General features: G+C 46.5%; 1 protein-coding gene across 3 annotated transcripts in view; it reads right to left on the bottom strand.

The window, feature by feature from the left end:
• Window positions 1-16346, bottom strand: part of TMEM184B (transmembrane protein 184B) — a 30626-nt gene extending 14280 nt beyond the window's left edge. The window contains exons 1-3 of one of the 3 annotated variants that reach the window (XM_056341765.1): window positions 16131-16346; window positions 2909-3168; window positions 205-370 (exon numbers count right to left, since the gene is read on the bottom strand). In XM_056341765.1, coding sequence (XP_056197740.1) covers window positions 205-370; window positions 2909-3109 — 367 coding nt within the window. In that variant the 5' untranslated portion in view covers window positions 3110-3168; window positions 16131-16346. Of the gene's footprint in view, window positions 1-204; window positions 371-2908; window positions 3169-9664; window positions 9684-16130 lie in introns of those variants that run through there. The other 2 variants (XM_056341768.1, XM_056341766.1) reach the window with 2 other exon arrangements.
• Window positions 16347-18005: the final 1659 nt, after the last annotated feature.

Below are 18005 nucleotides of genomic sequence, written 5' to 3'. Positions count from 1 at the left end.
CAGAGGTCTTTCCTGACCCAAGCTATCCTATGATTCTATGATTTTCAGTCACTAAACAAGCCATGATCATCCAGTGAGGCACAAGGTAAAACTCTGTCTCAGTAGGTGACAGTGATGCTTCCACCACGTTCCCAAACAGAAGCAAAAGTTTTCTCAGGGCAGAGACTTCCCACCTCCCCCATTTTCTGTGCGACCCCTCCTTACCTTCATAGCAGTCCCGCACTGTGCCAAAGTAAACATAGTACTGGTCATTGGTGAAGAACAGGAGACTGAGCCATGAGTCAAAGGCATAAATGGGCACAATGAAGAGGATCCGAACAATGTAGCGCTGTTCATTTGGGCAGCTATAGCAGCGAAGATGCATGTAGATCTGAGAGGACAGAGAGGGGAGACCAGGATCAGCAGTATATGGAGTAGAGAGGAAAAAGGAGAACTGGAGAGTCAGTTGGTCCAGGAAAAACAAACTCAGTAAATCAGCTCAATTGCCTCCAGCAGCCTCAAGGTGATTAAGAAAAAAAAACCACAATAAAACCCCACCCCCAAAAATAAATAAATAAATAAAAACAACAAACCTCTAAAAAAAACCCCAACACTGTATCATATGGTATTGATATAACATCCCTTAGTTTGCAGGGAGAGGTAAGGAAGAGGAAAAGAAGTGGAGGCATTTCTAACCTAGTTTCTTATAGGAAATTAATTTACTGTTATCATCACCCTGCCCGTATTCTTTTGTTCATACCTCTTTTTCCCAATTATCAGTGCTATATTCCTGCTATCCTAAGTACCTAAGATTCACCACACTGCAGGCTGCTTTTCTCTGAAGAGGGCAGGTACATGCACTTAAGCGCAAGCTCATTGTAAACACTCTCACTCTCTTGGCAGTTTTGCATGCTTTTGAGACTTTCACCTGAAACAACCTAAGAGAGCCCTTCACAGCACTGCCAAGAGCTGATAAGCCACAGCCCATCTGCTCAAAAAATGCTGTTCTGCACATTGGTGACAGCACAGCTGCAAAGTATCAGCCACTAAGGGATGACCAAGCTCGTGCAGTGTGCTCAAAGGAACCACACAGCCACACCACTTGTTTTGTCTGACTGTCTGCACACATGCCAATCCCTCTAAGTCACTGGCTGGGGGAGCACAGTGTCCCCACCCTACCTGCTCCCACCACTCATAGTTTGTTAGCCATCATTAAATCCCACACCTAAGATGCTTTTTCACACAATATCCACCTCCTGGAAAAGGTATTGACCACAAACATACCCTGAAGATGAGCACCACTCCTGTAATGGTGTAATAACACGGCCAGAGCTTTGGCACAAGTTGCGGGTACGCTGTCGACCAAAGTCAGCAGAGGGCACATTCTCCAGCGGCAAGGCCTCCATACAGCAACCCTCATCAAGCTGCTGTCCCAACTGCTGGAATTAGTAACAGCTGGCTTATTACATACATGCCTCACAACTAACCGATTTTGCTGCCTGAAGAGGCACAAGCATTTGTCTGAAGCTTCACTCTGCATTCAGGAGTGCTGTGAGGATTCTCCATGGTCTAACGAAGCATACGTTGATGATCTCACCTTTCCCTTGTAAGGGAGAGGGGGGTGACTCTCCCCAGCTGTCTGTTGCTCACCTCCCCTTGCCTCCCAGCCAGATTTGGTCAAAGTCAACTGAAGGGCTCAAAATACTTCTCTCCCATGGGGTTTCCTCTCCCCAACCCATGAGGTGCTCAAAAACCCCTCACTTCCTGAGGAGAACAAGTTGAAAATAAACTAACAAACCTTAGGGATATTTTTTCCTTGTGACAATCCCAGTAACGCATCTCATCCAGCACAGGAACAGCTGACGCCAGAGTTCAGATGACTCCAAGCTTTGCCCTTGGGATGTCACAAGAGCCCTGCAATTCATGCGCCTATGAGAGCACAAGAACTGTTGCCTTGTAAGAGGACAACAGTGCATTTCAATCAACAGTGTCTCTCTGGTACTGACCTCCATTGGTTTCTTCAGAGAAGGGCATCAATGCCTAACTATGCAATGCTATACTGCAGAGGAAAGGTTTCTTCCTACCCTCAGCAGGTGATCAATTTGACAAGAGGATCCATGGCACTTGTAATTGTTACCCAAGCTTGTGAGACTGCAGGGGTTACTCTTATTCATCAGTCACTAATCTATTTTTGAACTTCACTAGCCACTATACTCCATCAATAGGCTGTAGTTTTCTAGATACTAGTCATCACTCTGGAATCTACGGACCGACAGGTACAAAACACAGGTTGATAAATAACAAGGCTTGTGGGTCCCCACTGTGTTTTTCAGTTCACATGACAACCGCATGAAAGAGAGGTAGGGAACAGGATGCAGGGTTTGACTTGTTCTGGCTCCCAGGACACCTGCCTCAGAAAGAGGGGAGGGGGAAAAAAATTAAAATAAAACATTTCCTGCTACTCCTTTCTGCAGTGGAGTTCAGCTTGTGGAATCCACTGGCACAGGAGATCAAAGGAGGTATGTCAAACAACAGATGACCACGATCATTCAGCTAACAGCTGACACAATAACAAAATTGCTAGGTTCAGCTACAAGACCTGGGAAAGGATGGCTTGAGATAACACACCTTTCTGCAAACACTCAAGAGATGGCCAAATGTTTTACATCTCCTAGTTTTGAGGAGTTTGCTTTCTCTCAATTCACACTATGGAAACAGTCTGGACCTGGGTGTAAAAAGGCCTTCATATAAAAGTCACCACCTTGATCAGCACAGATAATAAATTAGACCCCAAATAAGAGGTTCCAGTACCACTCCAGAGTCTGCAAATCCCCATCACACAGTTGTATCTGTCAGAGTTATGCCAGGGGATCAAATGTGTTCCTCCACGTGCGGAAAAAGGGTGAGAAGTATGAGTGACAGGTTTTACCTGATGGCAGGTGATGAGCAAAGCTGTCCACACAAAGAAACCTGAGATAGCCTGAGCAGCAGTGGTCATGAGGAATATTGGCTGCTCCACAGCTGTGGGGCTGCCATCCTCCGGCATCCAGGAGAAGTTGGGAGCCACAGCTGGAGTGGTGGCAGCTGACCCCAATCTGGGGGCCACAGTGACGTCAGTCATCACTATCATGGTGCTTTCTGGTGTGACGTTCCAGTTGGGATTCTACAGAGCCACCCACAAGCCAAGACCTGTCAAGGAAGAGAACCAAAAAGCAACTGAACCAGGCTGAAATGACTCAGGAGCATAACAGTGACAGTACTTTACATCTCTCACATGCCTTTCACCAGGCTGCTCACATGCTTTACAAACAGGACCTGGAAAAGCCTGCCACTGCCACCCCTCATGATACAAGAAATCATGTGGTACTCAGGAACCTCTCTACCACTCAACACAGCCTCCCCAAGACCATGAAACACTGCCGCCGCCGTTGTCACCACCCTTCTGCAACAAAAATATTTTAGAACAAGATGAACACAGCATTCACCTGAGACCAGAATGAAGTATCTAAATAATCCATACTGGAAGATGATGGGCACACCTAAATTAACAGCTCTACTTTTCACAAAAGCACTGACTATTCTGCTGTCTCCTAGTCTTACGGTTAGCCTGCCAGAGTCTTAGTCTTATGGTTTCATCTTGAAGGCAGTGGAACAAGCAGCAGCAGGCAACAAGAATATGTACCACAAAGTGTCACTGCACAGCAAGGGGGAAAGAAGAGCATCCTTATTCCTCCAGCAAACAATCCGTGCTCCCCTACTGCCATTTTGAAATCCATACTCAACCCAAATCCACACTCAATCCAAAGCACCTTCATTGGAAGGATATGCTCTGAAAGCTCTCCTCACTAGAAGAACACGAAAGTGATACTTTTACCAAACACTGCATGACATGGTACACTTAGCCAGCCTGTCATTCATTCTAACTTAGCATTGTTTTCTACGTGATGTGAGTTTAACCTGATTGGCTTTTAAAAGCCAGTTGACCCATGAAAACATACCCAGAATACAAGGATATGCAAGATTTCAAGGCAGCATGACCCTTGGTCATTTTGTGGATGAAAAGCTATTTTCTTTTAACGGAACAAATTCTTGAAGGTCTAAGATCTAAAGCGGCTATTATTTTCAATTTGGTTGTAAGCAGGTTCTAATGTGACGTTTGGATTGGAGGAAGATAATCCACTTAAACCAAGATCGCAAGGTGGCAGCCGTTGGTTCTACCCACTAGAAGAGCTGTTTCTGATGTGGTTGTAGTAAAGACAGGGTTATCAAGAGGAACAGCTTCATACTGCCACCTCCCAATAACTTCCTAATAGTTTTTGGGATACCCTTTCTGTAAAAGTGCAAGACGTAGCTCTCACACAAGCCTTTAAGATCAGCAGACGGAAAGGACCTTAGAAAAGCCAACAGTCCATTGCCACAGCTTACAGCTGCAGCAGGGAAGGACGTGTATGTCATTTACTGACAGGTCACAGCAGAACACAAAAAAGAACACATACCTGCAGATGAACTGCCCCAGCCTTGGTTCACCCAAAGCCACAGCGCAAATCGGGGAACAAGCACCCAGTAAAAGCAGAGGGCCAGAAGCAAATCACTTCCACATGCACACTGAGGTGCGCAAATGGCTCCTCCAGCACATGCTTTTCCAAACCACACACTTGCACCAGTGGCGTGCAGCACTCTGATGGTACTTACACCACATTCCACCTCATTTCTGCTTGCTTCCTCAGGGGGAAGAGAACAAATACAAGTCCTGGAAATATCCAGATCTGTTTAAGCAGGTATTATCTTACTATAGAGGGAGCTGCACAACTGTTATGGTTCAATTTACAAAACAATCACCAGACTTGGCTTTTCTTTGTTCTTTCCAGCCATTCTTTTTCCAAAATATCCCTGCTCTGAGTTACAGCTTTCCATAACTGCACATACTGAAGAGTAATTCCCTTCCAGTCCTGATCAGCACACAAAACTTAATTGTTTTAAGTTTCATAGCATACACACACAGCACATTATCTGTATCTAAAAATTTGGGCAGACAAAGGCTGGATGGAGATGTCACAAGGTAGCAAGGTTTTTATGCTTTGAGAAGAAAGGGATTTCTACCCAAGTGACATCTAAAGTGACTGGACACTCACAGTGCTGAGAGTGTTTCCACTAAACTCACAAAGGGCAGATCTCAAATGAAATCAGAGCAGATGCACCTGTGGTTAACCTAGCTCTAAATAAAGTCCAGCCAGCTGCAATCCTGCACATCCCAGTGCACTTTGGGAGTTATGCAAGAGAGGAAGCTGCTAAGCCCTTCCTAAAGTTCATGGGGGAGAGGATCTCTACTGCAGACCACCAGTGGCAGAAGGGACAGATCCTGGAGCTCTACATTTGAGCTAATCAAACCACATTGATAGCACAGACCCAAATGTAGTGCCAGTAACATCAGCAGAACTGAAGATCTGAAAGGGAATTCCTCTGCTTCTCTACAGTCATTTTAAAAGAAGCTGAAGCAGCAAAAAGTGATCAACAAGCATTTTGATGTGACAAGGGTCATGTATTCAGAAGCAAGGACACTTACTTACAAGTTCAAGCTGTGTATGTAACCTTAACACTGCCCCCTTGTGATTATACATCAACTGTCATTAATTACATGACTACGCATCATTCTTCACCTAATCCCCTCTAATTCACACAGCTATTGAAACTAATAACTCTTTCCAGCCCTGTGTTCTGAAAGAAAACACACAAACTTTCTTAATAGGGCTCCACTTTTCCTACCCCAAACCTCACTCCACAAGCAACCCTCTCTGCTTCTCAGGGTTGCCCCCAAAGACAACTTATTAATTGCGTGATACTTTTTATTGGTTGTAAACGTCAGCTTCCAGTTCATTTTCCTTGCTAGTGAAACACGAAGGAACACTGTACTCACAAATCTGCCGAACTAACATACACCTTCCAAATTATCCCTTCTAATCTCCTGAAGTCCCATATAGCATTGCCACAGTGACAGGTATAAGCAGTGCACAAAGCTATTATGAAACACCACTGTACGCAATAAGCTGACACTGTAAGAGCAATTCTGTACTATATTTAAAAAATAGGTAATAGCATGGATGATTGGAACCTTAACCAGGCAAGTGGATTCCAACTCATTTACCAACACCAGCCCAGAGTCTGCTAGCTCCTCTTTTGTCTTGTTAAAAAGAAAAACATGAGGGTGGGCTATGGCAACTCTTAAGAGGCCTTGTCTCCAAGATGCCTCTTCCTTACTGTGCAACAGGACGCAAGCCCAGCACATCATTAGAACAGGCTTCCAGCAAAGGTGGTGCCTCAGAGCACATCACAGCAAACACGCTGCCTTGACAAGCTACAGATTGAGCACCCTGGTGTAAGTAGCTTCCCTCTTACCTGACACAGTAAATGCATTTTGATACTTGTTTCTTGGACACCTACCTCCATCGCACCCCAGTGTCAGTGCCACAACACATACCTTCCTGCTTCATCTCACGTCCAGAGAAAAATGCCTTTTCCAGCAGCCACAAAGCCATTTTACATTCACCTCTATCTTCTCCAGTCTCCCACTTTGCTACTCCAGCTGTGCAACAACCTGACAACATTTAGGCTACTAGCTGTGATCTCTTTTCTGTGTACTCCTCCCATCTGGCTATATCTCTCTGTTGTTTCTTGTGCATTTTAAGCTCCTTGGGACAACCATCTTTTTGTTCTCTGCCTGTACAGTTCCCAGCACTGTGAGGTACCAAACCAGGGTACTTGACATGACCATATGGCAAATTAGGGGCATTTGGAAACTTGAATTACCAATGTAGTACAAACCAAACCAATCTAATGCATGAGAAATGTTAAAGAGTTCCTTACTCATCTGCCATATCCTTTTTTCTCTGCCCATCTCTTTCACCTGCACCTTATTGCTTCCATTTCAAGAGAGAGTAAAGTCACTTGCATACTTACTCTCCCTCTAACGGAGGGTTCTGCTGATTATACCAAAGGAAAACATTTCAACACTTCTAAATTTCACTCTTGAAGCTCCCCCGTCTCCAGCTGACTACCGTGCTCCCCCCGCAGGTAACCTGCAATATAGCATGTCTCAGACAGGACCAGGAGAACGGAGAGCCAGGAAAAGCACCAAACTTTGGAAACTGGAAACACACAGACAGAAGAGTACATCTGGGTAAACGCACAGGGCTTTCGGACACGGGCTTAGGTGTATTTCAAGATGGCCACAGGAAACTTGGATCAGCTGGTAAGATTCCTCTACATGGGTATAGACCTCACACAGCCCTAGTGTAGCCCAACAACCCCAAACATGGAAGGCAGAGATGACACCCCCATTCCCAATAAGCTGCAATGTGTTCCTGCCCAGGTGCCATTACAAGTTACACACATTAGAGCAAGACAAGACCTTGTACTGCTAAGGCATTAGCTTAAACACCAACCTACTACTGACTTAAACTTACCTAACAGATCTTCTGAAAGCACTTTAGGACTACTTGAGTCTGCTCTCAGTGCAAGGAGGAGAAAAGAAAGTAAAGCAAAGCATGCGCTATTTTTATCAAGATAACTATCCTGATAAAAACCTAGAGATGCAAACCACTGTAACTGAGATCCTTGATAGGGAAGGGGCTCCAAGCTGCATGGGGAGCAGTTCTGTTAGAGACACCACACTGATGTAAAGCTAGTGGGGACATGTCCACAGGGCCTGCATCCACAGAAATACAGCAGCACAGTAATTCTCGATCAGGAGCAGATTGCCATTCCTGTACCTTTTGGAAACAGGCCTTCTGTCTCTAACATTAACATGGCAGCTTCTTCCACTGAAAATAAAATCAGAACAATAAACCAAAGGGATATGGCATAAGTGAAAACAAGAATCTTCAGTTCTGGGCTTGCATAAAGGCATGGAAAACGTTACCAGTGACGAGGAGCTATTTCTACATAACATAAACAAACATAAATACATAAACCCCATGTCTGACACAACAGAAGTGGGGTAAGAGGAGGGAAGAAATGTTAAAGCTTGGTCCTTCAGTTCTGAACACATATTCAATCACAGAGTCTAGTAAAGGAGGAGTGGGCTGCCTGCTCCAAGCAAGACCTGCTCCGTTGTGCTGTTGGTGACAACGCAATTGCTTTGCCCTGGTGGCAGTAGGAAAAGAACCCCAAATGAAATGAAAGCCATTCTCTGCCATCTGCACATACAAACTGTTTTTAAAATAGATCATCTCCTCCAAGGCTAAAGTATTTATTTCTAAACTGCTGAGGGAGCAAAGAATGATACACAAAGCTATCCCATGAAAGAGTCTTAACAGCTAAGCCTCCTTCTGCTGTACAAGACATGATACAACAAAACATGCATGACCTCGCTGCAAGGTTCTCCTGGAAAGCTATGAAGCAAGAAATTGCTCCTCCTTAAAACCTACTCCACACTTACTGTAGTTTTAAATATCCACCATGCTGAGCTTTGTTTATGTTAACATACCACAAAACCATTTCCTGCTCCCCTCTTAAATTCTTATTCCTCCAACAGTTTTTCCATTAAATTATCCTGATTCTGGACACAAAAAGACAAAAGCAGAAGTGCCATGCAGTGGATGACATAGTCTGAATTTTCTGCACCTATTAGGACACAAACAAGAGCTCTGCATTAGTGAAAGCAGGAGCTTCATGGTTTTCAGAATGTCCCCTAGGCTTAACAAGGTGTACAAACACACAGGACAAAATGGTTCAAGGCTTATTTTAGACTATTTTAAGAATGCCTAGAATTGCCAACTGGGATCAGCTCTTTCCTTTGTGTTAAGCATATACTGCAAATTAATAGTTGGTTTAAGGTCTTTTCAATCCACAAAGACATAGCATCACCAGCTGATTTGGGAAAAGGTAGGAAGAAGAGAAGGTAGAGAGTCAGGACAAAATAACATTGTATAGTAAGAGTGTCACTGGTGCAGCTCAAATCAGTGATAGCAACAAAAGAAAATCAAACGCTTTAAAATGTATTACCTCTTAAAACTGCTTTTGCTTTCTAGGTTGGCATCTAGTTTACGTAGCTATGAGACATGAAAAGGCCCCAACAGTGCATTTTTAAGCTCTCCAGCAGCACTTCTGAAACAAGCTGTGAGTTAAGTGTGTGACGCAACATGCAATTTTTACTAGTGCAACTCATTTACATTTTACTATTCATGGTGGGTAAAGCCTTCTTAATGTCACGTCAGCGAAAGTCACCCCACAATATGCACTTCATACACAGGCACACACACATAACTCAGCTAGAAGACAGGCATTTGACCAGATTTACAAAACACAGTGATTGAATCTACAGTTACTGCACTTCATATCAGCTTAATGCACTTCTCTCTCTGCACAACAAATTCACATCCAAATGCAGTTCTTCACAACGTTAGGTCTCCAGAGGAATAAGCAGTCTGAATGCTGAAGACATTTTGCCCAGTCACAATTTTCAAAACAGCTGTCAGTACAGTCAGTGAAACAAGAGAAAAGTGTCACTGGGACATAAAAACAGTAGTGTCAGCACAAGCGGTGCAGAAAGACCATTAGCCTCAGAAGTAGAAGGCAGAGGAGTCAGGCACCTAGAAGGACTAAACCACAGAGCAAGGTACACACCCACTAAGCCATATTCAAGAGATGATCCAATACCTACATATACATAAGATCATACCATACGCACAATTTAACCTTCAAAAAGGCCATGCAACTTCTTTTCTCTTTTTAAGGAAATTAAACACTGAGAATATCACAGGATTCTCCTCCACTCCCAGCTCACACAGCCCCCACCCGTTTTGCCAATCCACACACAGTCACCCAAAGAGAAAGCAGCTTCCCTTCCCCATGCACCCATTTAAAAACCCAGAATCAACAATAAAACCCTTTTACCCTGAGCCATGCACTCTTCATTCCAGAGTTTTCTGCTCTATTAATTTTTGTTGTCTCGCTGTAGTCACACAGCCCTCCTCCCCCCATCCTCCTCCTCTTGTTTTTTTGGGGAGTTTTTTGGGTTTTTGTTTTGTTTTGTTTTTTTGTTGGACTGACCCACTTTTGTGATAGGTCAACATCCAACATCCAGTCCCTTTTTTGGAAGGGGCTAGGGAAAACAGAGAAAGAGGGAGGGAGAGAAGGAGAAGGGATGTTCCCCAACCTTCCAACCGCTCCTTTGAGAGCAGGATCAAGCACACTTGGGCCATGCGCTGCTTCCCTTTCCCATATTCCCAGCAATCCCACTCCACACAAACCAGTCCAGCCCTCTGCTCTCAGGGGAGAAACACAGAAAGACTACAAAGATATTCTGCAACTGGCAGGGGAGAAAGAGACAACAAGAAAAAGGATGTGTTGTAAACACTTATGTCCAGTATGACAGAGGAAGTTTGCATTTCATTTTCCAAATTCTCAGGAACAAAGTCAAATCAGAACTTATTCCACCACTACTTGCATTCACCCTTTGCCACCTCTGAGGGCCAAGACAGAGGAGACAACAGTTTTAAAGTTGCCACAGGGTATACAGTTACTCTAAAAAGAATCAGAAGTCAAACTCTACAGCAGGATCAAAAGCCACTGAACTCATGGCAGCCATGCATGATGGGAGGGGTTTTTTATATTGGAACATACCTTTCACATAGAATGCAACATACAGAATCTATCAGATCAGATCCATATTTAAATTCAGTAAGTAAATGTGCTGGAATAAGTCAGACATCTTATCACAAGCCTAGGCAACTGTGCAGCGATGCATATGAGGCAGATGGCACATCTGACTTCCCTAGCAATTATTCTCCAATGCAAATACATAGCAGTGATGAGCACTGCAGAAGTAAAACCAGTGATTCTCAACAAAGCACCCAAAGCCACTCACTATGAAGCCATCCTGTTATTGCTAAGATAACATCTGATCTGCTTATTTTTGTTTCTGGGTTGTTGCTGGGTTGTTTGTTTGTTTGTTTTTAATTCTGGACATAAGATACATGCATCCTCTTCTTAATTCCCCAAAATCACCAACTCCTGATTTCATCACTCCTGTTCAACACTGACCCCTCCACACTTCTCTCCTGCCCTGCTACTCCATCAAGAAAAACAAAACCCCTACAGATTCAAACTTCTAAAAACAGGATTAGGAGCTCTGTATTCCTGGACTCCTGGGAGAGGAGAGTTCCTCCCCACACAGAAATGCCAAGCCCTAGATACATCAGCATTACAGCTTTGCTAGTTAGAGAATGAGCACAGATACAGCACTTCCCTTACAGGAAAGTCACCTCTGGAAGCTCGCAGGCTGAGAGCAGTGCTTGGGGGAAGAAACCATTCTCACCCTTGCTGGCTAAAGCACAGCAAGTAGAAACAGCATCAGAGGGGAAAACCTTGCTCAGCATCCTCTTCCAAAGGCTACCTACATCCCAAGAGTGGCTAGAAGCTGCTCACCCTTTCCTGACGCAGCACTGAAGCTGACCACAGAGGTTTGCAGAGAAGTCACCAATACTGTCAGAAGCTGACAGATGCCAACAGCTACTAAAACAGTTCAAGGTGATTCTGAAATCCTCCCCCCCCGTCTGTGAAGTCAGCAACAGCCATGCATTTTTTTCTGTACATAAAGGGGCACATCAGGTGTGCACTTAAAAAAAAAAAAAAGATAAAAATGCAACCAAATTTTTCCAGACACCGTAACATTACATTACCCAGTTGGATGAAGTTGTCTAAATAGGAATTTATAGGATTAACTTCTAGCTTAAAACTCTGCTGTAAAATCAGTGCCATCACAAAGCCATTGAGACAGGGGAAAGAAAGTCTGAAATTCAGCAGAGTATGGAGGACAGAGGACACTCCCAGCTCCCATGGGACAATTAGCTGCAAATAGCTTTACCCACCACTAACCAGCCTCTCCTAGCAAAGCTGGCAAGAAGGAGACAAGATGTGGTGAGCCATGGAGAGAAATTCACTCTTTTCTAATCTGCCTCCTCAGGTGACTGGCTTGTCCAGGTTCATTTTAAGTGACTTGGACAGAGGCATAGCTACTTAACGTTACTGCTGCATGGGCTGCATCTGTGATGACCAGGCAACCGCATGCTCCCAGGCAATCAGCTCAGCAGCCTCCAATAGCATCCATGTCATACTTTGTAACCTGGGGAGGGAACGCTGGGCCGGCAAGGTCAGCTTTTAAGGTATTATCTCATCTCCTACTCGAAGCCTTACTGCTGCACTACATAACATGTTACAGTCATTTTCTTTGTAGAACCAGAGAGACCTTTTTCTACCTTTTTGCCACAGAGTTGACTGGGGCCAGATGTACAACATACCCACGCAGAGAGGAACATTTTCAGGTTAAACAAAAAATTAGAGGCTGTGACACCATCCCTCTATGCTCTTGGTCGCTCTCCATTATACAATGCCCTCAAATAGCTGATCCTTTCAATATCATCAGACTCCCAGGGATTGTGACTGTAAGACAGTAACGGCCATATTCCTATCATTTCAGTCCAGAGATAGACTTGAGCGTGGGGAGACAAACATCCAGATACTCTATGGATTAAAGGACATTAAATGCTGCACATAAGTTATTTCCCTCTTCAGATTTCCTTTAAATTATGCCCCTCAGGGGCTATAAAGATGTGGTCACACTCAGATATAGCACAGTTCCTGGGCAACTTGCCTATACACTGCATTTTCCCTGGACACAGCTTGCTCTGTTGCCTTCCCGGACATGTTCCTTACACAACCACAAACAAAAGACCCATCAAGGTTGAGCTGATTTTCAAAGACTAGAGAGAACCTGGCTATACGCAAGTACATCCAGTCCCCTGCCTCTTCCTAGAGGTGGAAGACTCAGAGGTGAGACTCCTGGAGGCTGGCTGCAACTCACTGCTTTAGCTGGCAGATTTTCAACTCTAAAACCTTCCTGGGGAATTGCTTCTCTGAAAACATGTCCAGTTGCTCTCTCCCAAAGTAGTCCATGAGGGAGGAAAAAAAGAAAAAAAACCCTAAACCACCAACAAACACCTTTTCAAAAGGGTATTTCCAGTCCAAGCTCTATCATATTTTGCAGTTATTCTAAATAAGTGTTTTAATCTCTCTCATCACAGTGTCAAACGGCTTTCAGAGTCCCAAGTGTTCTGGTAGGTTGTAATGTCTTGGCAGGAAACCACTGTTCCACCACAAGAAAGCAAACCGCAAGAGGTTTGGGAAGAAGCAAGAACAGCACATACAACACACACACACCACTCCAAGCAAACAGATGGGCAAGTCAGCACACACAACGCAAACAGAACACTATTCTCTACAACACCTCAATTTTCCAGGGCCTCAGCGAGTGCAATCAGTCACAAGCTCTAAAAGAGAGAAAAGCTTCTTCCCCCAGCCCTGGCTGTTCAGTAACACACAGCAGCTTTGTTACGCAGAGAGCTAGCCACAGTCCTATGCTAGGAGAGCTCTACCGTGCAATGGTTAAGTACAATTTCTCTCAGAGGCTGTACTATTCTCTTGATTCTGCAGACAGCCGAACCTGTACATTCACTGCTGCTTTACATCCTTGGTTTCCTCAGTTTTAGCCTGGAAACCCTGTGAAAACTAGTCACAGCAGTGGCCCCTCAGAAATCAGCAAGTCTGACTTGCAACTTCCTATTTAACCCCAGCCTTCAATACTTTGAACAACGTAACGCTCTTGAAGCAGCTAAGACCAAATCACAAACACCTCCTGAGGTATTTACTGCTCCCACCAGCCATTGCTGGAAGTGCTCAAAGACATCCTTTGAGCTGCTGGAAAATGAAACTGGCATTTCTGCTCTAGAAGGAGCAGGCAAGAGCTCATCTCCATCGCTGCAAACATAAGCCAATTAAACAGGAGGGGAGGAGGGATGAAGGGTTGTTGTCTTAAGTCAGAACATGATTATTAGATGTTTTAGCTAACAGTAGAAACTGGGTAAAGGCACTGACATTTGGGGGGGAGGTGTTTTGAAAGTTATTTTAATTATGAGTTGAGGGAAAAAACCAACCCACCCCTCCTTTATGCACAAGAAGAAAAGAACCCTAATCCCACAACTGCAAACTGCAAAAGCTCATCTCCCAGCCTGCTACCAGCAAACAGGCAAACAAGCTGACAGAGAACAAGGCACATTTCTAGCTGGATTCTGTCAAATTGTTAGAAACCAGCCAGCTCAGAATGCTTTTGTTATGCCAAACCAGCTAGTCACGTTGAACTTTATTTTCTGACCAGCTTGTGCATGTTTAAGAACCTCCCCTTCGAACTGCCACATGTCCCAAGGAGACAGACAAATAAAAGTACAACAGATGCCTGAATGATTGGGAGGTGTTCTTCCCCTTGCCCCACATTTCCAAAACACAACCCATTCAGCAATCTAAACTGATTGTAGAGACCTGAGCAGAACACAAAGAAAAGCATCTTCCCACACCACCAAACTGGTTAGAAACACTGACTTCGGTAGCAATGCTTTCCCGATCATTTTACAGCAAGACCGAATCACTTCTGCCCTAGGTGCAGAGATAGCCAGCCAGCTGCTGCACACATGCCACTTAAGGTTTACAGCACAACCATATCAATGGCAGTATTAAGGACTTCAAAATTGCTCCACTGGACCAGAGCAGACTTGAAGCCCATTTTTGGGGGGGACAATGGTGAAAAAAAAGCCTGAAGTTGGTCTTTGTGGAATACCTTCACCCTAAGAAAAGCTCCCCCTAAAGCCTATTGTTTAGTACTTGGTCAATATCCTAAAAGTGTGAGAGTTTATTTTTTCCAAAAGCACCGCACAAATACAAACCTGTAGTATTAGAAACCTGAAAAACACAAACATTTCTAGAGAAATCTCTGGTCCCTTTCAGGGAGGCTGCTAGGCTTTTAGACTCAAGGGTAACTTCCAGCAAGTTTAAGTTCCAAAGAACAGTTAACTATTACGTTAAAAAAGCCAAGACTCTTTTAGTGGGATGTATGCTTTATCACATTTTCATCTACTGTTGTCTTTTTCTTGCAGGACAGGAAATAGACATTTCTATTCATCCTGTTAGCCTTTGCCCTATTACTGATCAATACCTTCTATTTTTCACTTTAATGGAGGTAAACAGTCTCCTCTCTAGGGAAGCCTGCCTATGTCTTCAACAATAACTCCTGTTTGAGCCCCTTACACTGCAAAAGCAGTTTCAAACTTTCTGTAAGCAGGAACCATCTTCAGTATTTCCTCTACGTTTCCCACTCCTCCTCCTCTTGACAGCTTCACAGTGTTCCAGGCAGCTTTGATAGAGCTGTCTCTGAAACCACTCCAGTCCCTTTTCTGGAGCACAATTCATCAGAATTCAGTCACTCACATGTTCTTCCAAAGCCCTCTTTCCACTACGCGTTGCAGTTCCCAAGATAGAATTAGCCTTCGCGGTGCAACTGAAATTTCAAGGCACTGTGAGCATCCAAACAAGACCCATCACAACTCAGCTGCACTACAGGAGCACACAGGGCCTGTAACAGCCTCCTCACCTACCACATCAGCACACGTACTGTGTCTCCCCGTTAGTCCATTCAGCCTGAACCAGAGGAGGCACAGCAAACACAAACCCAGTGCCCACCACCCTGCTTGGGTCTACCGTGCTCCCAGCCCAGCTGGGGCAGAACACACCCTCGCAGACAGTGACACCCACCCAGCACCACTGAGAAGCGTGACAGCACCAGGGGCAGGGATGGGGCATGGGGAGGCCGGGTGGGCTGCAGCAGGGACATGCTGAGAGGAGGGGGGGAATTATGTGGGCGGCGCGGGGGGCTGCATGGGAGCTTGTGGGGAGGCGCGGGATGGTGCGTGTGTGTGCATGGAGGCCAGGCAGGAGGAAAGCGGGTGGTGGGGAGAGGCCGGGGGTGGCCGCCTGCGTCGAGGGGCAGTGGCGGGGGCTGTACGGAGGGGAAGGGGGGCGGCACACCGGGAGAATGGGTAGGGGGGCTGGGGGGGCCGCACCGCGGGGATCGCGCAAGCCACGCTGGGGAACGGGAGGAGGTAGGATTAGGGGGGCTGGGCGGGGGGGCGGAGGTCGCGACCACGCCAGGCCGAAGCGGTGCGTAAGGCCTTTGTGGGGGTCTCGGCGAGCACCCCCCCGCCCCCCCGCCAGCGCGGCCCCTCACGCCCGCCCCGCGCCCCGGCCACCCTGCCCCCGCCACGTCTTACCTCCCGGCGGGCGGGGCGGGGCTAGGCTGGGCTGGGCTCGGCCCGTGAGGGTGAGGAGGGGTCAGGAGGGGTCAGGTCGGGTCGGATCCGGTCGGGTCGGGCCCTGCCCCGCTGCCCCGCGGGCGGGCGGGCGCCGGCACCGGCGCGGGGGCGCTGCGGGCCTCAGGAGCCCATGGCGACGCCGGGCCCACCCCGGCCCTCCGCGCCTGCGCATGGTACGACACGCCCCGCCCACTCCGCGCGCGGGCGGGGGCGGGGCAGCGGGAGAGCTGGGTGACGTAACCGCCCAGCTCTTAAAGGGGCGGCGCCGGCGCTCGGCCGGTGTGGGTGGCTGGGCTCGGTTGCTGCAGCGACCCGCGTTTCCCTGAGCCGGGCGGCTGGGGTGTCCGGCGCCCCAGCAGCTCTTCCCCCTCCCGAGGCCGGTTAAGGGCTGCACTGTGCCCAGGAAGATCCCCCCAGGCAGATTTCCACCTCTACCTCTGAGACGGTTTCCCAAAAACTCCAAGGAAAAACATATGTGTGGGTGCTGGAAACCAAAACTGTACCTCGACTGAACCTGGAACAAGAGATTTTTCAATCTAGAAACAAAATAACCAAAACCCCCTAAAACCAAAACCTGGAAAAAAAAACCAAACCAGCAAACCCAATCCTAAACCCTGAAAACCTTTAATATGCAAGCAAACTGCGGGGGGGCAAGGGGAACTGTGTTAGCAAGAGGAGGAGATACCCCATCTGAGACATACCTGATGAGACCTTCTGCCTCTTCACAGAGGCACTCGCCCTCTTCTTTTGCAACATGCATGTGTGGGGCTGCTATCTCCCAAAATGGTGGTGCATTTCCCTCCTGCCCCAAAAGAGCTACAGTCGAGGCCCTGCTGCCTCTGCCCACTGCAGCGAGGCCCAGCACTCTGTGGAGCCAAGGCAATACGGGGGGGGGCAGGTATTGTCTTCCACGTAGGCAACATTCAAAACAGTATTGAGAAGGAAAAAAAGTCCAGTTTCACTCCGATGCCTCAAAAAACACACTCAAAACCGAGGCAGGACCAACACAGGATAGAGGCAACGGGACAATCCCCTACACCCCTGAACTTCCCTCCTCTTTCTCCTTCCTTGCCATCTTCTCTCCTCTGAGGAGCTGGAAGCCCCACACAGCAGGCAAACAAAGGAGAAGCTCTTCCTGCTCAGCTGGCAGAGAACAAGCTTGGAAGGCATTTGCAGTCACCAAGATCCACCATTTATTCCCAGCAGGTGGTTCTGAAAAATCAATTTCAAGAGTTTTTACACAGCCTGCAAGAAACAGGCCTCTCATCTGGATAATGCAGGGAAGCGTAACTACAGGAGCAGCGATTTAAAAATAAATCAGTATTAAAATTTAGTCATTTACTGCTAGGACAGGTTAGGCAACCAAAGGAGGAGAAACCCAAACAAACCACACTACCGCAGGCACTTTACAGGGAGGTTCAGCATGTTTGCATCAGGCACCGTGCTGCTGCCAGGTGCTCAGGGCTGCTGCGCTGACCCCTCTCCTTCCCCTTCCTCCATGATTTAAGTTTGAGGATAGAAGAAAGCAAGAAAACATAAAACCCAGGGTCCACCTCTGTTGAACTCTGTGCACACCCAAAGCCAACAACAGCATGGAAAGGCCCCATCCCTCTCCTGAAGGCCAGACGCCTGGGACACCAGCGGCTCAAATCCAGGAACTGAGAGATCCTGAATCAGATTTCACATAGCTTTTGCTGTTCCAAGGCTGCAACTGCAGAGATCAGCTCAGATTTATTTTTAGGCACTCCAGCCCTGTGCCTTTTTTCCAGTAATTCTGATCAAACTCGTTCCTGGAACTCAGGAACAGGTTCAGCCACAAGACGGTGCTTCCTG

The sequence above is a fragment of the Falco biarmicus genome, chromosome 5 (assembly GCF_023638135.1).
Source record: "Falco biarmicus isolate bFalBia1 chromosome 5, bFalBia1.pri, whole genome shotgun sequence".
NCBI lineage: Eukaryota > Metazoa > Chordata > Aves > Falconiformes > Falconidae > Falco > Falco biarmicus.
The sequence above is the reverse complement of the archived record's forward strand: the minus strand, read 5'-3'. Positions and strand labels throughout refer to the sequence as shown.